This window comes from Phyllostomus hastatus, unplaced genomic scaffold (genome assembly GCF_019186645.2).
Source record: "Phyllostomus hastatus isolate PE091 unplaced genomic scaffold, TTU_PhHast_1.1 phas_scaffold_93, whole genome shotgun sequence".
Lineage (NCBI taxonomy): Eukaryota > Metazoa > Chordata > Mammalia > Chiroptera > Phyllostomidae > Phyllostomus > Phyllostomus hastatus.
The window spans coordinates 44837006-44864572 of NW_025334042.1; the positions used below are offsets into that span (position 1 = coordinate 44837006).

Genomic DNA, 27567 nt, shown 5'->3' on the forward strand with positions numbered 1-27567 from the left:
CCTTGCCTGTTAAATAGGGGTAACAATACCTACTTCATAGGGTTAATGGGAAGATTAATGATTTACATAATCTGTGGCATATTAACATAGAAGTGTTAGCTGCTGCCATCATTATATTACTGTTATTTCCAACTGAACTATAACTTAGGGATTATATCTGTTGCCTCATTTCATTTTAGATATTCATTTCAGAGCTTAGTGACTTATACATGGATTATACACATTAAATGTGTGTTGATGATGATATTTTATGGCCAGACATAAAGGTTTGCAGCACATCTAAGACTTTAGGGTACAGGTTATATCACAGTAAAGTTAATATAGGAATAAACCCACTTGCTCTACTAGCTCAGGGACCAAACCTCAGCTAGTTAGCATGTGATGTAATGCCATTATCTGATTTTATGAAATATTTTAGGAAATATTTATTAAGGCTTATATATCCAAATTTTGTAAAATACAAAAGAAATAATTGCTTTACTATAAGGAAAAGTGGTATTTTATTTTCTGTAAGCTCTTGTTTTGGCCACAGCAGGAGAGGTAGCTATGGGAGAAGAAGAAGTTCCATCCCCCTACCTTTTCCTCCCCTTGGGGGCCTGTCAGAGGAACCCCAGCTCCTCCTAAGCTCAGAGAGGCAAGGGGCCCCTGCCCTGGAGCACAGCACCCAGAGTTATGAAGACATACCAGGCTTCTCACATCCAAGTGCAGGCTTCTTCACATGCAAACTTGGGTGTGTTTGCCACTGTGGACAGTCGTGGCACTGACATTAACAATAGGGGGAAAAGGAGCAGAAATGACTAAGGTGTTCAGTGCTTGCTGTATAACTCACTTTTGGTGGTAACAAAATGCTATCAGGTTTTCCAGGGGCTCTGGAAGGGAACTAAGTAAATTTTGGCAATTTTGGCAATTTTATTTTATACCTGTACCTACTAGCTATATCCTGTAATGTTATTATCACAATTCAGTCACCTACTCTGAGTGAATTTGAACAATACTCTCTCCTAGGAATAGTGTATAATTAAATGTAAAAATAATCATTTTTCCTCCCACCTCCACCACCAATGACAAGTTTCATGAAAGGGAAGAGTCTGTCTTTCTAACCAGTTGCTGTATCCACAGCCAGGTGTTCCATGGGAAGGGTCCTGGGTGCCTGTCCTGGGCCCCGGGTTTTAAAATGGTGGCTCTGTAATGATATGCTGCACCGTATGTCTCCTCCTAGAGCCTTGTTGAAATTCAGTTTCAAAGTTTCTTAAGTCACTCAGTTAATAAATGGTGGAGCTCAGATTTAAGCTTAGATCTTTTGAGCCCTTAAGTCATGTGTTTACTTACTGTTTTATCATTAAATTGCCCTTTTGCTATAAACACAGACTACCTCCTTTTAGCCATCTGTTCCAAGCCTTTATAGCCATGGAACAGGGAAGAAGATCCTGCCTTCAAAAAGTCCGCTTTTTGTATCCTGGTCTGATCTCCTTCTTCCCACTTTGGCCAAACAAGGGATCGTTTTGGGAGAGGGGGGAGGCCACTTCCTCCAGCCACCTTCTCCTGTCTGCAGACGTTGCTCAGAGTCTGAAGTCACGTGCACAAACCTACTTCCTCCGAGCTAGGCTGTAGGACATTATTGTGGGAAGATTGAGTGGCATACAGAATACGAGTGGTTACTGTACTTACTTATTTGTTCACAGGAAAATTGAGAAGATCTAGAGAGAGTGAAATAACAAAACATGATGCACTTTGGGGTGGGGTGGGGGACATAGGACCCAGCACTCCCGCTCCTGGGAATTACCTTAATGAAAATGTATGTTTACACATAAAATGATACATGAATGTTACAGCTGCTCTGTCCACATTTACCCCAGACTGAAAGTAACCCCCTAAATGTCCTTCCATGGGTAAATGGACAAATAAACTGATACATTCATACAATGAATCCTCAGCAATAAAAAGGAATGACCTATAGACACATGCAGAGCATGGAGGCATCTCAAAGGCACTGTAAGTAAGAAAAACCTTTCTCAAAAGGTCACAGACTATACGATTCCACTTATATGACATTCTGGAAAAGACAAAACTGTGGGGTTAGAGACTAGATCAGTGGTTGCCAGAGGTTAAAGGTCAGGAGAAGGTGACTTTAAGGGAGTAGCTCAAGGGAGTTTGGGGGCTGATGGAATTGTTCTGTGTCCTGATTGTGGTAATGGTTACAAGATTCTATACATGGTTACAATTCACATAGCTAGTGGGGATTTAGTGCTTAGTACATACATAGATTCAGTTGGGGAAGGTGAGAGAGGCAGGTCACGGATGGTTGCACAACAACAGGAATGTACTTAATGCCACGGCACTGTCCACTTAAAAATACTTAAAATGGTAAATTTATGTTAGGTTTATTTTATCACAATTTAAAGGAAGGAATGAATGAATGTATAGATAGCAGAATTCATAGAACTGTACGTAAAAATAGTGAACCAACAATTAAAAAGTACTATGAAACCAGAGGGTACTGAAAGTAATAATAAGGACAAAGGAGAGTGTTGGGGAGGGGAGAGAGTGGTCCCTGCAGAGCTGTGATGCTCTGCCACCCCTCGTAATTGGTAGCAGAGGCCAAAAGCAGCCCTGGCATCCTAAACCTTCCCACTGCTTCTCTTGGGTGCCTCAGAGAATTGAGTGGCATTTGGGCATTGATTCTCCTTGTGATTCAAATGCAAAATCAGGAGTAATGGAATAAATATTTATGTGTTGGATTGTCAAGCTTTGAAGACAAAAACCCCCAGTTCCGTGTCTCGTGTGGATGGACCCAGCAAACAGGACATACAGTACACATCTCTACAAGGTCACAGTGCTGGTTCGTCCTGATCCGCATGTGCTAATTGAACTCCAAATGAATGCGAAGAACTGTTTTTTGGAGAAACCAACTACCCACGAAGGCATCTGCTCGCCCTCTTCACTGTAGGAGAGTGCTTCCATTTTTGTGCTGTCACTCACAAGACCTAACTCTGATTAACCTCCTTAGCACCTGACGGTCAGTACAGAAGCCTGGATGCCATCAACATTTAGGAGAGTTTTTGCTTGTTTTCAGAACCTTCTCTTTCCCCAGGCTCTTTCTAACACAAAAACCCAGTTTTGACAATGCCAGAATTCTTCAGTTGCTTCTGACAATAGTGATGATGATGATGATGATATTAATAATGATAATGATAATACTGTAATAATAGCTAATCGTGTACTTATCATGGGCCAAGCACTGTGCTAACACTTTGCCCAGAGTAACTGGTTGAACTATGAGCTCTATGAAGTAGGCACTATTACGACCCCCATTGTACCAATGTGGAAACTGGGGCACAGAGAAGTTAAATGAGTTGCTTCAGGTCACACAGCTATCAAGCAGCAGAGCTGGAATTCAGCCTCAGAAAGTTTGGCTCTAGAAGTCCTGCTGTTTCATATCCCTTTTAGCATGAACAAAGAAGTCTCCTTGTACAGAATTCAACTCCCTTTGTGGTCCAGGCCCTGCCTTCCTCTTCAGCCATGTCAGCCTCCTTAGGCTCTTGCAGTGACAAGCTCTCGTGGTTTCTGCTCATGCCCAGGCTCTCTCCTTGTCCTGTCTGCACGTGCTGTTTTCTCCTTCAAGAAACGTCCTTGCTCCTCTTGTTTACCTGGAAAACTCTTCTTTCAAATCCTAGCCCCATGCTACAGCCTCTGTGGCCCTGCTCAGGACAGCACCCTTTTCTCTGTGCAGCCACTGGCCCACGGGCATCTGCTCCATAGCACCCATTACACTGTCCCTTGTGCCCTAGCCATCCCGAGCTTGGCCCCCATCAGGCCTTCCTGTTTGCTGTTCCCTGGGTCCAGTACACATTCCTGTGGTCCATGCATGTCTGGTTCCTTCTCATCGTTCAGGTCTCTCTGCAGATGTCACCTTCTCAGAGAGGCCTTTTCGGGACAGCGAGTCTAAACTTGTTCTACCAATCACTCTCTATTCTGTATAATAACAGTTCCCATTTCTTCACAGCACTTTGTTTTCACTACTTGAAATCATCTGTGCTCCAGTTATCTACTGCTGCACGTCAAACTATTCCAACACTTAGTGGCTTAAAGCAAGAACCATTTCATTTTATTTTGCAATTTTGTGGGTCAGATATTTGCATAAAACTTGGCTGAGTGATTCTTTGGCTTCATGTGGCATCTATTGAGGTCACTCAGTATTCAGCTAGTGGCTGGACTGAATAGTATAAAGCTATTGGCTTTACTCTATCTAATGTCTGGTACCCTAGCTGGAAGGGCTGGAAGGGCTGGAAGGGCTGGAAGGCCGGGCTCAGCTGGGACTATAGACAGAAGCACCTACATGTGGTGCCCCCAGCATGGTGGCCTTGGGGTTGTTGGACCTCTTAGAGAGTGGGCTGCTTTCCTCAGAGTGAGGTTCCAAGAGGCCCAGAGAAAAACTGCAAAGCTTCACATGACCTAGTCTCAGAAGTCCCCGGGTGTTACTTCTGCATATTGTATTGGTCAAACAAGTCACCAAGGCCAGGTCAAAATCAAGGGAAGGGTTATCCTTTACCTCTTGATGCGAGGAGTGGCAAAAAATTTGTGGCTGACCTCAGTCCATTACATTAAAAATTTTTAAATGAAAAAAAAGCAGGCTTATCTGCCTGTCTTTTTTACAATGTGAGTTCTTTGAAGGCAGCGTCTTATTCTCTGTAATATTGCATCCTCAGCACGCAGGAAAGCATCTACATATGACAGATGCCAATAGATACTTGCTGAATGTCTGTATGAATTAAAGGCTAAATGACTAGGCAAATGAATTAATGAAAAACTAAATGAATAAAAAAAATTAATGAATGCTTAGATCTCAAACACTCTGGTATGGAAACTTCTTAAAAACAGATTCTGTCTTTTTTCATCTTGTATCCTCAGTTCCTGATACAGTCATGTGCACTAATAGATGTTTGGTAAATATTTGCCAAATAAATTAATGCATCTTAATTATCACAGTTAAAGGAGATACTTTGACTTATTCCCAGCACATACATAGGTGTTGAATTAATAATGCCTTATACATAGGAAAGTCAGTTTACATATTTATTTAATAAATAAAATGAAATGCACCAGATCCCCACTTCCCTGACTTCTTCCCTCCTCCCTTTCTCCCTGCAGCAGGCTGCGTAAGAGGCTCACTAGAGAGAAGGCAGCAGCCATAACAGCCCATAAGCCCTCAAGTCTGGTCATCTTTGGGTAGGGGCAGGGACCTTTACTCCTGGCACCTATATTCTAGCGTGGCTGCCAAGACTAATTCATTCTGAGGTCATTAAGATCGGGGACTGAGATGATGATGTGAACAGCTAGAGGGCTGGTTTCTGATTCTCTGCCACTCTCCAGGAGGGTCAAGTGAGATGCAGTTCTCTTAACATTCTGACATTGTTTTGCCCTTGTGCAAGTGTGTGCTTACAGTAAGTGCTGAAAGCATGTGTGGAATCCAGAGGGGAGCGAGAGGTGGCATTTGATATGAGTAGGGAGTAGGACTCGTGGGCAAGCATTTGTGGCTGCAGTGGAAAGGCTCCGCTCCTGGGGATCAGGTCCTCTTACTTCACCACATGGTCTCGAACAAGTTACTTGGCCTCTTCAGAGCTACAGTTTCCTCTTCTGTGAAATGGGACTGATCCCTAAGGTAACTTCTTTTTTGTGTTTTTATTTCCCTATCTAAATCTGCTTTTTAAAAATATTCCTAATCCGGGTAATTCTGGGAAAGGACTCCAAGTTTAAGGAAGCCCTGTATTTGCCACGAGTAACTATAAGAACTACTGTATATAAGTTTCAGTTTTAAATCCCACATATGAGTGAAATCATATGGTTCTTAGCTTTTTCTGACTGGTTTATTTTGCTTAGCATAATGTTCTCAAGGTCCATTCATGTTGTTGAAAATGGCAGTATCTCATCTTTCTCATGGCTGAGTAGTATTCCATTGTACATATGCACCACATCTCCTTTATCCAGTCGTCTATTGAAGGACACTTGGGTTGTTTTCATGTCTTGGCCACTGTGAATAATGCTGCTATGAATATAGGGTGTATATATCTTCGCAAATAATTGTTTTCAAATTTTTCAGTAGATACCCGAAAGAAGGGTGCTGGGTATATATGGTAAGTCCATGCTTAATATTTTTGAAGAAATTCTATACCATTGTCCATAGTGGTTGTACCAGTTTACATTCCCACCATCAGTGATGAGGATTCCTTTTTGCCCACAGCCTCTCCAACACTTGTTATTACTTGTCTTGTTGATAATAGCATTCTAACAGCTGTGAGGTGGTATCTCATTGTATTTTTCATTTGCATTTCTTTAGTAGCTAGTGAAGTTGAACACCTTTTCATGTATTTGTGGGTCAGAGGGAAGGGAGTTGGGGTGCAGAAAGGGTAAAGGGGACCAGAAGATAATTTGACTCTGGGTGGTGGGCACACAATGCAATAGACAGAGCACGTTTTCATACTAATGTGCACTTGAAACCTATGTAATCTTATTAATCAATGCCACCCCAATAAATGCAATAAAATAAAATAAAATAAAATAAAAATAAATTAAATTAAATTAAAAAGTACCATATAAAATTCCCCACTATAACATTAGACTGAGTTTTTTAATCCAATGCTGGTCTCCTTGATGTATTGGGTTAATTTTTTTTTAATTATTTCTTGGAGTTCTCCCTGTAAAATGGACTTCTAGTTCTTGACAGCACTGAGCTCCTGTCGTTCTCAGAACCCCGAGAGCACTGATTGTCCCTCAGGCTAAGGAAATGCCATACAATGCCTCATGGCTTGAAACGAGTTTTATTATAAGGCATTTTGGGGAAGCATCTGGGTATTTAGCAGATTATTTTTATAAACCTATGTTTTATTTAAACCTCATTAAGCTGGGACATGAATTTTCAAAGGAAAAGGCAAGCTCACTTTTGCTTCTGCTTTGGTTAATTTTGAGGCAATTGTGCTCTCTCCCTGTTGGTCCCCAGACTGGCCTACTTTAAGGAATAAATTAGAGAATGAGAGTTTTCAATCTTAAGGAACATTGCCTAACATAAGACAATTTTAGATATTAGAACTTCATCTTTATAAAAGTGGTTAATAATTTTGAGCCTTCATGATGTGCCAGATATTGTGTTAGTTGTTTCCTATATATTATCTTATTATTTATTTAAAATAATACTTCCAGGAAAATGAGGCTTTTTGCATATAAGTAACTAGCCCATGTTCATACAGCTGATCAGAGCAGAGCTAGAATTCAAATCCAAATTGTCTCCCTCAAAGAGCTGTGCTTTCCCCAGGACTGCCTTCTCCTTCCTTCAGTGCTGACTGGTTTCTCTGGTGGATTTTTATGGAAGGTGCTTTAACTATATGAGTCTTGCTATGTTTTTATTTAATTTCTTCAGTTTTTTAAATTGCTTTAATTTATTTTCAGATATTTTCTCTCAGACCCTGGCTTGTCTTTTCATGATGCTGTGTTTTTCAGAGAAAGTCTTAATTTGATGGAGTCCAGTTTGTGTTGAGTGTGTGCTGTGTGTATGGATTGTGCTTTTGGTGTTGTATTTAAAAAATCAATGTCTACCTCAAGGTTACAAAGATTTTTCTCCTAAAAATGTTATAATTTTAGGATTTATATTTAGGTATACAATCAGTGAGTTAATTTCTGTGTATCTTGTGAGGTGTGGAATGAAGTTCTTCTTTTGCATGTGGGTATCTAATTTTTCCAACACCATTTGTTGAAGACTGTCCTATCTCCACTGAATTACCTTTGCAACACATGTGTGGTCTGTTGGTGGGCACTCTATTCTGTTCCAATGATCTCTTCACTATTTACATTCTAATGCCACACTGTCATGTATTATAATTAGTAAGCTGTGAAGTCAGGTAATATAAGTCCTTCAACTTTGTTCTTTTCCAAATTTTCTTGAATATTTGAGGTCCTCTATCTCTTCTTTAGTTTTTAGTTACTCAGGCTTATGCTTATAAAACAGCATCTAGAAATCAAAACATAACTTAAAATTCAAAGTTACTAAAGAGTAGTATGGAACCTTTCCATAATCTAGCTTCACCAGGAAGTGAGGCACTCTGGGTGCTAGATTCCATTTGGTTAATCCAAAAGTGTTCCATATACCTTACCTGGATTGCCAATTTTCAAAAAACTAGAATATAATAATTTATACTAGAATTGTGTTGGACATGATTTCAGCTTTCATTGGTATTTGAGAAGATACTTTGAGCCCTAGAGCATGTTAGTCATTGTAAGCATTGGTTGTCTTGTCCTGGCAAAGTAAAAATTACTGATTAAAGGGAGTTTATTTGGTTACATTGCTGCCTGCCATGGTATCTGTTCTACTTTTGACTTGGAAGGTACCTTTTTTCCAACATCTGAAGTGTTATAATTGACAATGATATCCATAGCATTTTAGTATCTGTCTCTTCCAATAAAGCATATCCCTATTCTCTTTAAACTTGCTATCTGCTGGAGACAGCGAGGAATACTGTTAATTAAGCTAACTGAGCCCTGATAATGTTAGCCATCACAGACACAGTGCAACAGTTAGCAAACTACTTGTCTTCTTTGGACTTCTGTTTCTTCATTTGTAAAATGAAAAGTGTGGACTAGTTAACCTTGAGTGGCTCACCCAACTCCCAAAATTCTTTGACTCTTATAGTGGATTCATTCACTTAAAAATCACAACCCTTTTCAAATTAATTAAAAATTCCTAGTGGTAAAAAAGCACCATGGTAAGTCTGACTGGGGGCTTTTGAAGTCAGAAAGTGGTGGTCTTTGATGCGTTACAAATTGCCTAATACCACTGTGTGACTATCTTTGGCTGTGGCCAACTCTGAGCAATCAAGATGCATTTATGGTTCTGGGTACTGTGCCATGTTGTTGTCCATGAACCCCATATGTTGAGAAGCTCTTGAGCTTCTCAGATCAAGGGAAGGAGGAAGAACGACTCTAAGCACAGGATACTGCAAAGGTTCAGAGTACACCTGAGTTGGCAGGTTAGACTTTCAAATATATCTCCAAATTACATGGTATAGTATTGAAACCAAGAAGACTTTTAAAAATATCTGCATCTTTTCCTATGCCAAGGCATAACAGAGCTACTCTGGTCATATTCAGTCTGTTCATTGTTATAATAATAGAATGAGATGCTTGGAGAGTATTAAGTTTTCTAGGGAGTACAGAACATAAGTATGAATTAAAATAATAAAAGGAACACTTATTGAGCCTATTTATTAGGCACTTACTATATGCAGGTGCTGTATGAAGAATTTCTTATACATTATATAATCCTCCCAACAATAATGAAAACTCAACATTATTGTCTCTTTCTTACAAATGAGGAAATGAAGCACAGGGAGTTCATGTCACTTGCACAAGGTCCCACAGTAGTAAGCGGCAGAGCTGGTCATCAGTCTGTGTCTGTCTCAGGCATAGAGCTTAAATTCTTAGTGACTGTATCAGAAACTAGCTCTCATAACTTAGCCAGCTCATTTGAAGAATAATTGAATTTGTAGTATGAATTACAGTGATCTTAACCAAGAACACCAAGTACTGATGGGTCACTTTTGGGTAGACTTAATGGAAGAAAGAGCTCATGGAAAGTTTCCTGAGAAATTGCTTTGCCTTTTAAGACGAGAACATGAATTGGCCTAGGGAGAAAGGTGAGTTTGTGCTGAAGGGACAGCTGTAAAGATACAAATGAACAAATTATGTGTTCAGGGAGCAACCCACAGACTTAGTCATTGCAGGGCAATAGCCAGAAATAAAGCTGATGTCATAAGGGTGAAAATCCAAGAGATTTCACTTTATTATGATAGGCACCAGAGAGCCACTCTCAGTTCTTAGGCAAGGGAAGGAACCTAATTAAAACTGTGTTTGGTATTTAAATTTATTCTACAACTTATGTAGATGAATATGAGCTTTAAATGCACCAGGGAAGGTCAAGAGAAAATTTCTTAGCAAATCATATTTGATACCCAACAAATTATTTTTAAGAGTACAATGTAGCTCACCTCATCATGGCCCTGTGGCCTTGATAGTGCAGTGACAATATATTTAGGCCCCCAAATAGGAGGCATGAAAGCAGTTTTTACACTGTTTTCAGAAATAAAGGTGACCAGTGCACCACAGTTGAGCCAAGAGCATGTTTCCATCATCACTAGTACTGTGCGGTGTGCACAAAGGGAACACATGGATTATAGATTAAAGTCAGGGTTAGGCAAAAAGAAAGCGTTCAACAATATGTATTAAACTGAGCTGAATTGAAGTCCACTTTTAGATAACAATTGTTGCCCCCGGGCGAGGGCTAATGCCTTCAGTGAACTATATTTGGGTCCATTCCACTATAAACCCACTAATGCTAACTTAACATCTGTTCACATTTTCTGAAGTATTTTCTTTCTCTTTCTCTACCTTTCTGCCTCTCCAGTTCCAGAGACCTAATGACTTCTCACCCCCTTTTCGCTTCGGGACTGTGCCCAATGGCAGCACAGAGAGGAATATTCGCAATAACTACGCAGAAATGCATGCCTACATGGGGAAGTTCAACCAGAGGGGTGTGGATGATGCATTGCTCTCCTTGAAAACAGGGTAAGAACTGCTTTCAAGCTCAGAGTCTGTGATATGTTTCTCGTATTTGTTAAACATACAAAATTACAGCAAAGAAGATTTCACTTGGTCTTCATGGATTTCTAAATTAAATGATTTAAGGTAACAGAAGACCTCTCTGTCACCCATATGGTTATGTCTGAATTTCTTCCTGTACCTCTGATGTGCTTAAATGTTGGTTTTAAACATTGATTTATATAATGAGGGAAAGTAGGGGAAGGGGCAAGTCAAGGAATATGTATAGAGGGGCCACAGGCACGGACAGTGGGTTGGGGATTGACTGTAGGAGTGGGTCAGTGAAGAGCAATGGGAAAAAATGTGGGACAACTGTAATTGAACAAAAATAAATTTAAAGAAATACATTGATTTATGACTTCCTGCTCTTACCCCTAGTCTTACTCACTTCCCTACATATTCCCTTCTTGCAAAGCACAATATACAGAGGAGGGCAAAAGTAAGTTTACAGCTGTGAGTATGCAAAACACAGAGTTTACTCTTGTATTATCTATTTTTTATTGTATTATTTACCACACAAACAACTATAAACCTACTTTTTCCTGCCCCTTCATAAAATGAGGTCCTTAGATTTGTGTAAAAATTGGAGAGATCTGACTTCTTTATGTTTCATTCTCTTGTTCGTTTCACACATTCACTCTTAACAGAAGCCTGTGCCGCTGCCACCCCAGCCGCTCGTTGTTCCTTGTGTGCGCAACAGAATGCTGAAACCTTTCTGACCACAAAAATAGCGTTGTCCCTCTATTGGAACACACACACACCTACACTTATCCTACTCTGGACTGTAATGAACTGAGAAATGAAAAATGTTATATAAATCTAACCCATGCTGTTTGTTGTTATCATTGTGATGGTTACTTTTCATTATTTCTGTTATTATTTTTATTGATTCCTTTTTACTTCCTCTCCCTTTCAGACACAGCTTATGAGTTGGCTTTAGGCCCTAGTTACACTCTCGTCATTCCCAGTAGGAGGAAAACAACTCCTCCTTTTGACTTGAAATCACACAAAGAATAGCCTGGGATTTAGGCTTTAGATCCTGTCTGAGTTTCAACTTGAGCCTTTCTCTGGACCAATTCTCCCCATAGTTTTCTGGAGCCTACTGCTTCATATTAATGGCCCCATGGATAGTTTTATACTAAAATTCCTCCACTGGATTTGGTTGGTTTGCTTCTTTCTTGCACAGGAAACTGGATGCCTTCATCTATGATGCAGCAGTGCTAAACTACATGGCAGGCAGAGATGAAGGCTGCAAGCTGGTGACCATTGGCAGTGGGAAGGTCTTTGCTTCCACTGGTTATGGCATTGCCATCCAAAAAGATTCTGGGTGGAAGCGCCAGGTGGACCTTGCTATCCTGCAACTCTTCGGAGATGGTGAGTTAAAAACGGGAAAGTGCCTTCTTGGTCTCTTCTGATGGCCAGTCCGAAACATCAGCCCTTCTTCTTTCTCTATTCCTCTAACCTCTGTATTGCCAGTATTTCCAGAAAAGCAAGTCACATTATACTGTGAGATCTGGGGGTTTGTGTTAGTTTCCTAAGGCTGCCATACCAAAGTACCACAAACTGAGTGGCTTAAACAACAGAAGTGTATTGTCTTATAGTTCTGGAGGCCAGAAGTCCAAGATCAGAGTGTTCACTGGTTTCTTCTGAAGGTTGCTGTGGAAAATCTGTTCAATGCCTCTTCCTAGGTTATGGTGGGTTGCTGGCAATCTTTAGAGTTCCTTTGCTGTAGACACATTATCACATCTCTGCCTTTGAGTTCAGGTGGTCTCTCCCTATGTGCATGTTTTTCCTTTACTTGTATGTGTCTGATTTTCCCCTTTTTTAAGGACATCAGTTACATTGGATTAGGGGCCCACTCTATTCCAGAATGACTTCGTCTTAACTAATTACATCTGCAATGATCCTATTTCCAAATAAAGTTCACCCTCCAAAGTATTGGAGGTTAGGACTTCAACGTAAGAATTTAGGGGACACAGTTCAACCCATAACAGGGTACAAGGTGGGATCGAAGATTAAAGTAATTGATTAAGGAAGTATGTTTTGGAATTGTTGCAGGCTGTGCTCAATCCTTTAGGGAGTAAGATAGGCTGATATTAGATGTTCCAAACAATCATCTCACATGGGGCCAAAGCGGATGGCACTTTGGAAAGATCTCTGCTTTTCATGTGCCCAGAGAAAGAGCAGAGAAATCAGCTTGTGGCCATGTACTCATTCTCCCCTCTCTCCCATCTTGCTCTTTTAGCTGGAAGTGATAGGAGGCAGACACCATAAGGTATTCCCCAGTGCCATTCTGGCAGCAGACTGAGCAGCCAACTGACTTTGAGAAAAGCTCATCTCCTATGTCATTATAGCACGTCTTCTGCATCCCTTTTCACTTTATTGCCCAAAGTATCTCCTCCTCCTGTTAGCCCCACATAAGCTAACCCAGTTATGGTGGTAGAGCTTGACTCTACTTGGCCCCACAGGCCGTCATTCAAGCAGTTCTCTAAATTACATCTGCAGAATCTTGCTGTTATGGATGAGATAAGAAGGAGAAGAGCACAGCTGGATTTTTCAGACCCCAGGGGAAGTTGGTTGCTCCATTAGTTTGGAAAATCATAGTTTGATCAAAGAAATGAATAACAAGTGATTTGATTAGCATTGGAAAGAAGAGGGGTTACAGCTAGAGTATTAACCAGACATTTTGGTGCAAGGGCTTCTGTGATTTTTAGTGTAGCTGTCACTTGGAGGCAATAACAGAGCCTATCTCTGAGGAAGAACAAAGCAGAGATGATTCGTGTAAGTGACCAGTGCTCTAGCCAGATTATGCAAAGTTCAAATTTTTAACCAAACCAAAACTATTGGAACATGCAAAATTCTTCATGAAATTTTCATAATTTTGCTCATCTAGAATTAGATGCATTCAAGGGCATGTGGTTTCTTTCATGTCCCTTTCTCTAGGTTTTCTACCTTTCTAAGTCCTAGTAGCCAGTGAAGTGGATAAAAGTTGTTGAAACCTGACATGAATTGAGTTCATCAAAGCTCACTTAAGCAGTGTTAAAAGGAGGCAGGCTTGAATTCGTGGTCACATTTAAGTCAGGCTTACTCCCCTTTACTCTCCATGTTTATAGTTTCCTCTGCAAGAAAAGACCAGTGAGTCTGAGGGTCCCTAGGGAATCAGTGAATCTCTCTGCTGATTGTTTTCTCTCCTACCTTCACCCAGTGGGTTTTGGGTTTTTTTTAAAAAGCAGTTTTTTTAAGAGCAGTTTTCTGAATCTCTTGTTTGATGGTGTTATTTTTCACTGTCTACAAATGAAGGGCAGAGTGCTTAGTCTGAAACTCAAGCCCTCAGCAACGCTTTTCTATTCAGCCTCTTTTGCCTATTTGTGTTCTCTTTGAACTGATCTGCATGCCTTTGCCTAAATAAGCCTTCTGTTTTCCAACCTTCCTCCCATTGATCATGATATTTCTGCTGCCTGGAGTGCCTTTTCATACAATATAAATTAAAATTCACCCATTCACCACGTCCACCTCCAAGTCTTATCGCTCTCATGAATGCCTACCGGCCATCCCACCCATGAAGTTACTCTCATTAATTTGAACTCTCGTTACTTGTTTATAGCTTATCATATTGGGTATTTATATACTGACTTATACTAGATAGGCAATGGAGAACAGAGTTAATGTCTCATATCTTTGTATGATCTGCAGTACCATCATCAAGTTCTCAATAAATACTTGTTGAATATATTAAAGAATATACATGATGTTATTAACAAAATTACTGTTAACTTTCTCTATTAATTTTCTTTCTGTATATCTCCCTGTCTCCTTCTCTTTCCTGTTTTTCTCTCTCTTCCCCAACACCCCTCCTTCCCCTTGTCTTTACTCCTCTGCTCTGTCGTCTCTTCATCTATTCTTTGCCCCATTTCCAGGGGAGATGGAGGAGTTGGAAGCTCTCTGGCTCACTGGCATTTGCCACAATGAGAAGAATGAGGTCATGAGCAGCCAGCTGGACATTGATAACATGGCAGGTGTCTTCTACATGTTGGGGGCAGCCATGGCTCTCAGCCTCATCACCTTCATCTGTGAACACCTTTTCTATTGGCAATTCCGGCATTGCTTTATGGGTGTCTGTTCTGGCAAGCCTGGCATGGTCTTCTCTATCAGCAGAGTAAGTAGGCTGATTTAGGTGCCTGGAGCCTGTAAAAGGCAACTTAGTCCAGTACTGTGCGATAGGAAGAGACCCAGGAGGGCACTAACTCCAGCCTGGGCTGCTAAAGCAAGAAACTACATCATGTTTCCCCATAGAGTTGCATGATTTAATTTCAAGTGGCTCAAAAAACAGGTGATGCTACTTTTTCCCTTCAAGAAATGGCTTTCTATGTGGGGTTTGGGCATTTGATTATCAATAAGAACTGGCAAATCTATCAAAATAAAAAATTTGGCCTTGTAACAAGTGCCTTTCATCACCATTAGTTAGTTCTTATAGACTATAATAATCATTTCATCCTTTTTTTAAAAAACTGTATTTCTATTTAAATAGAGAAATGTAATGTGTCTTCTCTTACTCTAACCACAAAGGTAATTATTGTTTCATTGTTCCCCTCTATGTTTTAACCATGCATGAGTTATGGTGAGTTAAAGAACTTAACAGAACTTTCAGAAATAAGTCCTGGCCCATAAGAAATTTACATTCCAGAAACTTCCTTAATTGGAGCAAAGTATAACTCTGAAGTTGTTCTTTATTTAGGCTTCTTCTACATTTCTAGTCCAAACTGAGGATTTAGGACAGTTTTAAATATGAACAGAAGGTCACGGAGAAGAATAAAAAAAAAAGAGGATGAGGGATTCTTTTTATTTTGTTAATGAGGTTATGGGACTCATTCATGAGAGGTGAACTCAAAAGTCCATTTAGAATAGAGATCTGGATTTCAGATATGACCAACTTTGGCTCAAATGGAGTTACATAAGAAAATGGATTTTTCATTGAATTGTTGCATCTTTTGATCATTTTCCTGTAGTATTTTGATGATAGAGAACAATTTCCTCTCCAGCTGTTAGTTGATTCAGGCTATTCAGTAACCTGGGAGCAGGAGGATGGAATCTGTGGTCCCCAAGTCATGTTGTTTCTTTGTGTGGCCCTTCCCTAAGGTCCTAGGTAGGGTGATGCCAGAAACAATGGGCGCTGGTGACCTGTAATAGAAATCCCATTCATAGCCCTTCTATTTAATCCGCACCTCTGTCCAGGAACAATGCTTGGCATTTTCTCCTGGCCATAATTAAGAAGGGCTGGAAAGGAGACCTGAGAAAGAAAATAGCGTAACCCTAGCTTGAAAGGCTACCTTGCCACTGTCCTCTGGGACAGTGAGGCTCAGCTCATCTAACCCTTTCTTCTACACTATTTAGCTGCCATTCTCCCTCCTAACCTTATCTCCTCTCATCCCCATCCAGGGACAACTTCCCTTTTCACATTAATCCTTTTCTTTTCAAGGCACAATTCAAACAACCTCCTCTTCAAATACTTTCCCATGCCAGGGAGAAAAGTTCCAAATTTGTCCACTTTTGAAGGCAGGGAGCAAGACACTAGCAGGAGGTTGGCTTGACTTTCAACCCAAACCCAACCCATTCCCTCTCCTGGGTGCTGTTCTTTAAGGCCCTGTACACGGGGAGTTTTCCATCATTACTAATTTGCTAAGAGATTAATTATTCATGATAAGATTGAGTGAGAAGATGTAAGAAGAAAACCAGGAGCTAGAGAGAATTCAAGAAGGAAATTATTTATTCCTATTAGCACTAGATATCTGTCCCAATTCTTCCCTCCTACGGTGTGGGGCACAGCAGGAGAAAAATTCATCTTTGACCCTAGGGCTTCCTAATTCTCTTTGTGAGTTTGGTTCATGCTTGGCTCAAGAAGAGAATTGCTCAGCTGTTATTTGATGATCAAAATTCTAAAAGCTGCTCAGAATTTGTCAGAGCTGGAAAAGAGTGGCAATTGTGAGCCACTGAGCTCCCCTGTGCTTTACTGCCAACCAAGAGCGGCCAGCCAGGGCAGAACAGTCTCCACATCTGTGGAGCATTGCTGCTGATTTCCAGGAGGCTGACAATATTTTTGCTATTGGCTGATGCTGGTACCATGGCATCATCTTTAAGATGGGAAAACCTGGGCATAGAAAGGGAAATCAGTGTGATTCAGTGAGGGAGTCAAGGCAACAATGTCATGTCATGTCTTGGAATTTTATCCTATTTACTCAAGTCACTTGGTATAGTCATGCCTCCTCTCAGATAGCCAGGCATGACCTTAGCTCTTGGTATGAGACTTCTAAATGCAAGGGAATAAATCATGCAAGCTTCTAGCCACACCTTTTTGTGAGTATATTACACTGTCTTTCATCTTCTCCCTGACTTTTCTCATTATCAGATAGACAATTAGTAGTGGGGGCACGGGGATTTACAGTCACCTCTTAGCCTCACTGGCGACCTAATCCGCCCCATCCTGTCCTTCAGGGCATCTACAGCTGCATCCATGGCGTGGCCATTGAGGAGCGTCAATCGGTGATGAACTCCCCCACTGCGACCATGAACAACACCCACTCCAACATCCTGCGCCTGCTCCGCACAGCCAAGAACATGGCGAACCTGTCCGGGGTGAACGGCTCTCCGCAGAGCGCCCTGGACTTCATCCGCCGCGAGTCCTCCGTCTACGACATCTCCGAGCACCGCCGCAGCTTTACGCATTCCGACTGCAAATCCTACAACAACCCTCCCTGCGAGGAGAACCTCTTCAGCGACTACATCAGCGAGGTGGAGAGGACTTTCGGTAACCTGCAGCTGAAGGACAGCAACGTGTACCAAGATCACTATCACCACCACCACCGGCCCCACAGCATCGGCAGCACCAGCTCCATCGACGGGCTCTACGACTGTGACAACCCACCCTTCACCACCCAGCCGAGGTCCATGAGCAAGAAGCCGCTGGACATTGGCCTCCCGTCCTCCAAACACAGCCAGCTCAGTGACCTGTACGGCAAGTTCTCCTTCAAGAGTGACCGCTACAGTGGCCACGACGACTTGATCCGCTCAGACGTGTCCGACATCTCCACCCACACCGTCACCTACGGGAACATTGAGGGCAACGCCGCCAAGAGGCGCAAGCAGCAATACAAGGACAGCCTGAAGAAGCGGCCGGCCTCGGCCAAGTCCCGGCGGGAGTTCGACGAGATCGAGCTGGCCTACCGTCGCCGGCCGCCCCGCTCCCCGGACCACAAGCGCTACTTCAGGGACAAAGAAGGGCTACGGGACTTCTACCTGGACCAGTTCCGCACGAAGGAGAACTCGCCGCAGTGGGAGCACGTGGACCTGACCGACATCTACAAGGAGCGGAGCGAAGACTTTAAGCGAGACTCCGTCAGTGGAGGGGGGCCCTGTACCAACAGGTCTCACCTCAAACACGCGACGGGTGACAAGCATGGTGTGGTCAGTGGGGTCCCGGCGCCTTGGGAGAAGAACCTGACCAACGTGGAGTGGGACGACCGCTCCGGGGGCAACTTCTGCCGAAGCTGCCCCTCAAAGCTGCACAACTACTCCTCGACGGTGGCAGGGCAGAACTCGGGTCGGCAGGCGTGCATCCGGTGCGAGGCCTGCAAGAAAGCAGGGAACCTGTACGACATCAGCGAGGACAACTCCCTGCAGGAGCTGGACCAGCCGACTGCCCCCTTGGCGGTGACGTCAAACGCCTCCACCACCAAGTATCCCCAGAGCCCAACCAACTCCAAGGCCCAGAAGAAGAACCGGAACAAGCTCCGCCGGCAGCACTCCTACGATACCTTCGTGGACCTGCAGAAGGAAGAAGCCGCCTTGGCCCCGCGCAGCGTGAGCCTGAAAGACAAGGGCCGGTTCGTGGATGGGAGTCCCTACGCCCACATGTTTGAGATGCCAGCTGGTGAGAGCACCTTTGCCAACAACAAGTCCTCAGTGCCCACTGCCGGACACCACCACCACAACAACCCCGGCAGCGGCTACATGCTCAGCAAGTCGCTCTACCCTGACCGGGTCACGCAAAACCCTTTCATCCCCACTTTTGGGGACGACCAGTGCTTGCTCCATGGCAGCAAATCCTACTTCTTCAGGCAGCCCTCGGTGGCAGGGGCGCCGAAAGCCAGGCCGGACTTCCGTGCCCTTGTCACCAACAAGCCAGTGGTCTCGGCCCTTCATGGGGCTGTGCCAGGCCGTTTCCAGAAAGACATCTGTATAGGGAACCAGTCCAACCCCTGTGTGCCTAACAACAAAAACCCCAGGGCTTTCAATGGCTCCAGCAATGGTCATGTTTATGAGAAACTTTCTAGTATCGAGTCTGATGTCTGAGTGAGGGAAGAGAGGTTAAGGTGGGTATGGGAGGGTAGGGCTGTGGGCGTGTGGTGCGCATGTCACGGAGGGTGACGGGGGTGAACTTGGTTCCCATTTGCTCCTTTCTTGTTGTTTTAATTTATTTATGGGATCCTGGAGTTCTGATTGTTTCAAAGGGCATCCCTGGTGACCAGCATTATCTCGCCTCCCTTTCCAGTTCGCTCCTCCTTCCCCCATCTGTGTCATTCCTGTTCCCACGAGAGGATGCAGTGGGCCCGCTCAGCATGGGAAGCCAAAGTGGAGAAAGGAAGTGGCTGCCTGTGAGCCTTCTCCTAGCGTGGAAGGACTCTGTCACCCACTTTGAGTGAAGCAAGGAGAAGCAAAAGGAGACCACGTGAGCACAGGGTAGCTGTTCCCAAAATGATCTTTATGTTTAGGTGAGACAGCAAAGCATTCAGATAAGACCATGCAGCATACTTGCCTGTGAATGAAGAGAGGCTTTTGCTAAATTCTTGGTGCTTTGATGGCATCTGTTTAGGGATCATGTGCCAAGCAGAGGTGGGGGAAGCCATGTGTGTTAGTATATAAGCCAAAAAATGCTTGCTTCTATTCCATGGGACTCATTAGTGGTGAACGAAAGGTCATTGGTGGATGATGAAAAGTACACCATAGCAGTCTTTCATGGTGCCTTAGAGGCAAGAGAGGATGGACTGCATGTGTATGTGTGTCCAAATACACTTGCACACATGTAATCGATACATGTGTGTAGGCAGTAGCCTACAAATGTAGAGAAAGCAATCCTGACATATGTTACTTTCAATATCCCTCAGCAATCTGCTTTTTTTTGGCTTATATACAAACAGAGATGGTCATGTGTTACCTAAAATTGTGGCTGTCTCATCCCTTCACCCTTCCTGAATGAGAAGAATGGAAATTCTTGACAGAGAAGATTCTGTGGTCTAGACAGAAAGGTGGTAAGCAATCCTGCAAGAGCAAGGTATAAAAGTAATGTCTCCAGCTACCAAAACTTTCAACTGATTTTGGCCAAGAACTTTCCAGGAAGGCTAAAGGGAAATAGAAGTAGCCATGATTCTTTTGCCTACACCTGAGAGCAAAAGTCTCTATAAAGCTCTCTTGAGCTTTAGACCCTCAACTGGTCAAGGTTTGGGGAGGAGCTGAGTGGCTTTGAAAAACAGGGGCGCAGTTTGTGGTAGGGTAAGTGAGAGAGGGGGATGTTTTCAATGCTTTGATCCCTTCTTACTTAACCTGGAGCTAGGAGAGCAGGCTTGTTCCCCCAGAATCAATCACAACCACCCAGGGAACAGACAGGTAAGAGGAATGAGCTTGCTCCTGAGTACAGCTCTGAGACATGGAGGGAAGGGAAGAGATTTGGAAGTAGGGAGGGGAAATGGGAGGGCACCCCTGCTACCCCACTGGTCTGTCTCCCTGAGAACGTGACATTGAGCCAGTGTGAACACTCTCGGTAGAAACCCTTCCACCTTCCTGCAGCATCTCCTTTCCCTCCTAGAGTGCACCAGTCAAGAATAAAGTATGTATGGAAAAACTCCAGGAATGAGGGTACTGGCAGATATGATGCCTCTTTCACTAAAAGTTGGAAACTTGAGAAAGGAAGTGAATATTTGTCACTGCCAGTCCTGAAACTTGGGGTAGGGGTGTTGTATGGGCCAGTTCCGCTGTCCTGCCATCCTCCCCTTACACAGGTGGCAGCCAGAGAGCCCCGGGTCTGTTTGGAAGCTTGACCACAGGATCTCCATGTTGCACACAGGACACATAAACCAGAAAGGTGCTCATCCTCCTCTGGAAGGAAGCTGCCATGTCTCTTCAAGTCACACACCCTCCAGGGCTGCTCTCTGCCTTCTGTTTGCCCTGACTCTCTACCCTTCCTCATTCCCTGCCCTTGACTGCTCTCCCCACCCTCCTCCTTGATTTTTACCTCAGTATCTTTCATTTTAAAGCCAACGGAAGGCCTTGTAAAGCTTTGTTTTCTTTCTAAGACAAGCCTGGGGGCAAGGGGCTGAACCTCTCACAAACTTGGAGAGAGGAGCATGGAGTGCTTTACTTTAGATTCAAGGAAAGACTTTGAGAGAGAGGACACAGGGTGTGAGTCGTCTCCAGGAGGAAGAAGGAGAAGGGCCATATAAACATTGCTTCACCCTGACTCTGTCCAAAGTCAGGGGCTCCTCCCCTCACTCTTCCTCTTACCTCACCCCTTTCAAATAAAAAAAACCAAACCAACTAACCTAGCGAACAGCAATCTAGAACAAAGGGGGCTCTGTCAGTCTCCGCTGTTGACAGAAATCAAGATGGTGTTTATTTCACATGTAAATATTTTGTTTTCTAATTAATTTTGTATAGATAAAGTGTTCTCTTGTGAGTATTCAGGGTGTTGGGCTGGAGGGAGTGGGGTGGGGATGGGAATGAAGTGGGGAAAGTGTCCTGTTAATGGGTTTTCATTTTCCATTGGGGAGATTGTTTTGTATGGCTTTTGCTTCAGGGTGTCTGGAAAAAAGTGAATGTGAATGGAGGCCACTGTTGTGAAAAAGCCAGGGCAAGTGATCTGTGTTTATGCTCCCCCACCTCACTGTTCTTACTAGTCTGTGAGAAGTGTTCATGCTCATCAGCCTGGGCTTCCTTAGCACAGGGTCCCATTTGGCTCTAAGCAAACCCTGGGTCCAGTAGTCTGCAGATTACCAGCATTCCATGCAAAGTCAAGCTGGTGGTAGCATGTTTTCCCTGTCAGCACCAAGGGTAAGAAAGATTCCCAAGAGGGCTTAAACTGCAATTGAGGTCAAGTTAACCTGTCATTCCTGATGTGACTAAGAGGTATCAGGAAGCTCAGTCCTAAGAAATATCCCAGCAGCCCTCTCTGATGTTTAACAACCATCTCAGCCACTCTGACCCTTCTTCCAAGTACCTGGGCCCCAACCTGCTCACTGCCCCTTCCCTCCCTCCTTGGAAACCAGGACTGCAAGCACACCCAGAAAATTTCCACTAGGTCTGTTTTTCAAATCATGTGATATCTGGCTACCGGGAAGTAGCACTGGTTGCCTGTCTTAGAATTTTTGAAAAGATTACCAGATCTGCCCTGGCTGGTGTGGCTCAAAGGATTCAGTGCGGGCCTGTGAACTAAAGGGTCACCGGTTTGATTCCCAGTCTAGGGCACATGCCTGGGTTGTAGGCCAGGTCCCCTGTAGATGTCATGTGAGAGAAAACCACACATTGATGTTTCTCTCCCTCTTTTTCTCCCTCCCTTCCCCCCTCTAAAAAAATAAATAAAATCTTTAAAAAAATAGATTACCGGATCTGCTCAAAATTCAGCGGCCAAATGATCCTCTTAGGTTACCAAAGTTGGTTTTAGAGGTAGAAAAGCAGGTATGTGAGGAACGGTGCCAACAGTGACCTTATATTTGCCTGTCCTCATTTCTGCCATCAGGAAGGTGCTATTTGCCTCTAGCCAGGTATTCTTAACCTGACCTTGGTTTAGCCAAGTATATAGAATATCTTTCACTGGACATGTTGGCTTTGTGAATGGCATCAGCCTCTCTTTCTTTACCACAGGATGAAATTTCTGAATCCATTTACCCAAGATATTACATTACTTGTTTTCCTATCCTTCATCATCAAAGCTGTCAGCTGAGTAATTTTATTTTTCTAAACCCCTCCTTTGGCCCCAGTTAGTTACCTCTTCCCAACTGGATGTCTAAATTGGGACCAAATAAGATATTAATGGCCTGCTCAAGAAACCCGAAAGAAAGGGTGGATGAACATTGTTAAGTTCTAGGTGTTACTTCATTCCAAAATAATAAACCCGTAAAATGCATGAGGATGAATTCAGCAGTTAGTCCCATCTGTTTCACGTATGGACAGAGACCCAACCTGTTCAAAACTGCCAGATTCCACAGACATCCTCAAGAGTAGCAATTGTTTTGATTTCCTTCAGGTCCGTGCTTTCTGTCCCCATGCCCTCTATCGTTTCCTTCCACTGTGGAGGTGGGTGGTGGGTGTGGTCCTGTATCACTCCTTTCAGTGGGATACTTAAATCTCAGCATTTCCACTGACCTCAGATAATCTGACACTTGAATTTGCCTGAGTCAAGAATGTGCACACCCTTCAGAGTGATGCATGGATAGTGGATCTTGTATCTCAAAGTATGTCACTGTGTATTCTCAGCCAGAAAGTGGGAAACATCCTTGATGTGCCTTCCCCTGTACTGGCCACCCATGTTGTGACTGGGGGGAGAAAATCCCAAATGATTCCATTAAATGTTGCTAGTGTCAGTGGTGCCAAAATGCATGTGTACTGTGCTAATATAGGAGTCATCTATGTAATTAAGTGACTATCACCACCCAGTTTTCTGTGGCCATCTGAAGTTTCCCATGATGGGATTCTCTGCGTGGGAGGTGAAGAAACTGTGTAACCAAAACTGCAGTGTGCTGGCCACCTGCACATCTCATCCTCCTCTGGAAGGAAGCTGCCATGTCTAGCTGCCAGTAGAATTCTTTGAGGTTTGTTTGTTTGTTTGGTTGGTTGGTTGGTTGGTTGGTTGATTGGTTTAGTTAGCTGAAGATGTATGGACAGAATAACCAGATGGTTTGGGCTAATACAGAGCCTTTGGAAAAAGCTATTCCAGAACTCTCTTTATTCTTTTAATCCCCTTATCTCAAAAGAAAAAAAAAGCCCTGTCATTGCTTGACACCCATATGTGTCCACTTGGTGTGTTAGGAATGATTTAGATGTGTGCATAAATATTGTAACTGCCGTGCTATTGATGAATGCATTAGGCGTTTCCAGGTATTGTGGCCATAAATTATATGCTCTTGAGCCCAAAGCCATATAAGAAATGTGTACTCAGTAGACTGCCAAATACTTCAGTAGAGCATTTGCTTTCTTCACTTGAGTGTCAGAAACTCTTCTTCCTATCTGAGGAATTCTTTATGGATGAGAAGCAGCCCAAAGTGGACAGCTATACTGAAATGGGTCTGGCCTTACAAATGGCATATGGTCCATAGCGTGGTTTCAGAGGCCCTGAGAAGACCCTCCCTTTTCATTCCCCACCCCTCTCCAACTACTGGCTTCTCACACAGATTTACTTTTTTTAGCACTGAGCTGCTCATCTGTCATTTAAATGAAACCAGGAAGGGTGGTATATTAAGCCATATTAGGAATTTATACACTGAAACGCCTAGTGTACATTAGGATTCTCATTTATTTTCCTGAGAATAAAGCAATGATACAGGAGAAGACAGAAAGAGTGAAGAACACAAAAGTAACAGAGTGGGAAGTAAAGACACAGGTTCTGGAGTATAAAGACATTTAAACCATTTCATCCTCCACCTACTTTTATTCAATGCTCATGTGATATGGGAATAGGACTCCTAGCTAGGAATTATTTTCAATAAACAGTTACATGAATATATAGCTTATGAATTTCTGAATGTAATACTTTGTAGGACTATGACTTTTTCAATAGAAAGTGGAAGACTGATGCTTCCCCATTACAGGTTACTGAGTGGGCAGCTAGAAAGATCAACTGAATTAATGTTATGATAATAAAAAGTTACTGTGATGATCTGTTCTCTGTTCCAGTTTAATTAATTGTCCAATTTAGCTGAGTTGTTCTATATATTATACTTTCCCACCTCCATAGGAGGTGCCCAATGATCCAACACACACTTAATTAATGTTAAAGAGCTACGGGACTCCAAGGTGCTACCTAACCAGTGGGCAATTCTTTTTTAGACCTATCAGGTATTTGGGAACATTGCTAAAATTTAGACTTGTCATTCTGAGAACTTCTAATACTGATCTAGATCAAGGATTCCATTCTAGTTTGGGGGTTCAGTATTATACAGAATCACATGTCATCGGAATACATCCCATCCTCATCTCATCTCAACCTCGTGGACTCAATCATGTCCTGTGGATTCTATGACTTAAAGTACATAGACCTATCTATTCTCATGACCAAGAATCCCCCCACAAAACCTTACATGATAGTGCTTGCTCTTTTGCATGCCTTGGAGAGGTAGGTTAGTGAAGTTTGGGACCTCTAATTTACTATATTGAAGCAAGGAAAAAAGAATTTTGCCCAAAGAGTGATGGGTTAGGATAGCAGTACTGGAAATAAGTGGGGAAAGTTAGAAATCATCCACATTTCTCTCCCATATGTCCATTTGCGTTCATCTCAGAGCTCATCACAGTGAGTTTCTGGCACTATTCAGTGCTCTAAAACATAATTGCTGGTGTGAGTTTGAAGGTGAGGACCCCTGGTGACAAGTGAAGGTGAAAATCTGAGTGGTTGAGTACAGTTTCCCATGGCCTTGGGAATCTGGCATGTAGAATCCGTTTTTTGGCAAAGGTAAAAGAAATGGACCTCAGTCTAAGAGTTAGGGTACAATTAAAAGCACAACACTAAGCCCACTATAAAACTGTTATTTTAAAGATTTGGTCTCCACACTTTAAATCTGAGCTCTCTTTATTTGTAATTATTTTAGCATTGTGATTTAAGGGGGTGGAGCAGATTCCGATACTATGCAGGAAAGAAAAATAAAAGCTCTTTAACATAGCTAAACATGTTAGTGCAGTTAAACCAATGTCTATTGAGTATATACTATGCCCCTGGGCTGGTGCTGTGAAGAATATAAAAGATTTTTAAAATGGAGTATATTATATGATATATGAATACAAAAGTATAAAATATTTAAATATATGTAGTATGTATGTATAAATAAGTGTGCATAAATTAGTATATTTATAGATGCAGGTTTAATTTTTTCTGGTTTCAGGGTGTGCATCAAAGATATTATCCATTATATTATTTTTAAAAAACACTGCAGAGATTCAGTCATGACCAGGCCTGGATCTCTTCTTTTGGGAATTAGTCCACCTCCCAGAGGTAAAACTCTGAAATTCCCTTTCTGGCCACAACCTTGCATTTTCTATATCTTATCTGCCTTCCTTCAAGTTCCTTCTGTGCTCCTAGCCCATAAACCCCTCTGACATCATGTACTTTCCCTTTTGGTCTAACTCTGTGTTCAACCACACCAATAGTACTCTTGCCAACAATCTCTTCTTCTTGCCTTCCATCTCTAAGAGCAGAAGGTCTTAAACCGATGCTGAAGAGCACAGATTTGACCCACTTAATTTCAGCTGAACCTTAGCCAGCTTGAACATCTTTTTATTTTTCCAACATTGAGTTCATATTATATTCTCCAAGTGTTTGTTAAATTTATTTTCACTTTTCCTTTCATTTTTATCTACTTTTTCCACAAGCAATCTTTCCTACCATGTTACTAAGAAAAGATAATCTGATTTATGAATTCTCGTGTAACCTCTCCTCGTGACTTTAAATTTCTTGTCTCTTCATTCATCTTTTCCATCCTCCCTCCCTGGCTCTGGTACCCACCTTCTTAACCTCTTCTAAGGTCCACTCCAGCCAATAGCACTTCTCTCCATTGCATCTTTAATCTTTTTCACACATCTACCTAGCAGTATCTCTAAAAACAAACCCTACAACAATCTTGAGAAACAGATCTTGTTTCAATCCAATTAGACTCTTGAATTCATGTCCTATCTCCATTTATTCTATCACTTCCCAAGTTCTCAAAAGGGTAGTCTTTCTTTCTTTCTTTTTTTTTCAACTTCCTCATCCAGTGCATATGACCTGACTTTTAAGATTGGGCTATACCTTACCACTGTACTGAAAGTACTCTATGGCAACATTCCAATGGACTTCTTGGTACAAAATCCAAAACATTTTATTTCTTGGCTCTTCAGCCTCATGGAAATTAACCTAAACTTACCATTGAGAAGCAGCCCACTCCCGTTTTCATCCTAGGCCTCTGATTTTTCCCTCCGTGTCCCTCATTGGTTTCTGTTCTTCCTCCTGTCCCCTCAACATTGAGTTGCCATGGTGTTCTGAGGTTGACCCTCTTCTCCTCCTCTCCATGCTTCTCTAGCACTATCTCTGTCCTCCATGGCATCAACAATTCTGTGAATAAGGATAAATTCCAACTCTTCAGCCACCTTAATGTTGGTTTGCAGGGATGGTGTTGAAATTTGACTCAATTTGGAGTTAGTTGTCCAGAAGGTGGTTAGAAATGTGTGCATTTAACTGAAGTGAGGATTAGGGTCTGGGGGTGGGGGGCGGGGGAGATTTGGAATTTATCCTCAAAGAATAAGATATTTGTCTCTTAACCTTCCTATAATGACTTATTTTCCCACTTCTGACTTAAGCTATTCCAAATTCTCTATCTCTATCTCCCATATGACTCCCTTTTTACATAATATCCATCTTCCTCTATACAAATCTTCAAAGAACAAATGGACCACCATATTCACTTTCCTTCATCTCTTATCCAGGAAAAAAAAATAGGCACTTTTTGAATGCGTAACACTTGAAATGCATTTCTCTAATAGCAACTATCACAGGTTATCTTAATTTATAGTTATTTTGTATATATCTCATCTTCCTTCATAGATTATAAACAACCTGTAGTCAAGGGCCATATATTTACTTATCTTTTTAACTCCTTAGTATCTACCAGTGCATCTTATGTATGGAAGGCACTAATAAAT

General features: G+C 42.4%; 1 protein-coding gene across 1 annotated transcript in view; it reads left to right on the forward strand.

Annotated features, from left to right (window-relative positions):
* Nucleotides 1–21292, forward strand: part of GRIN2B (glutamate ionotropic receptor NMDA type subunit 2B) — a 397603-nt gene extending 376311 nt beyond the window's left edge. The window contains exons 10-13 of the mRNA XM_045830156.1: nucleotides 10448–10608; nucleotides 11828–12015; nucleotides 14559–14797; nucleotides 17131–21292. Coding sequence (XP_045686112.1) covers nucleotides 10448–10608; nucleotides 11828–12015; nucleotides 14559–14797; nucleotides 17131–18987 — 2445 coding nt within the window. The 3' untranslated portion in view covers nucleotides 18988–21292. The remainder of the gene's footprint in view (nucleotides 1–10447; nucleotides 10609–11827; nucleotides 12016–14558; nucleotides 14798–17130) is intronic.
* Nucleotides 21293–27567: the final 6275 nt, after the last annotated feature.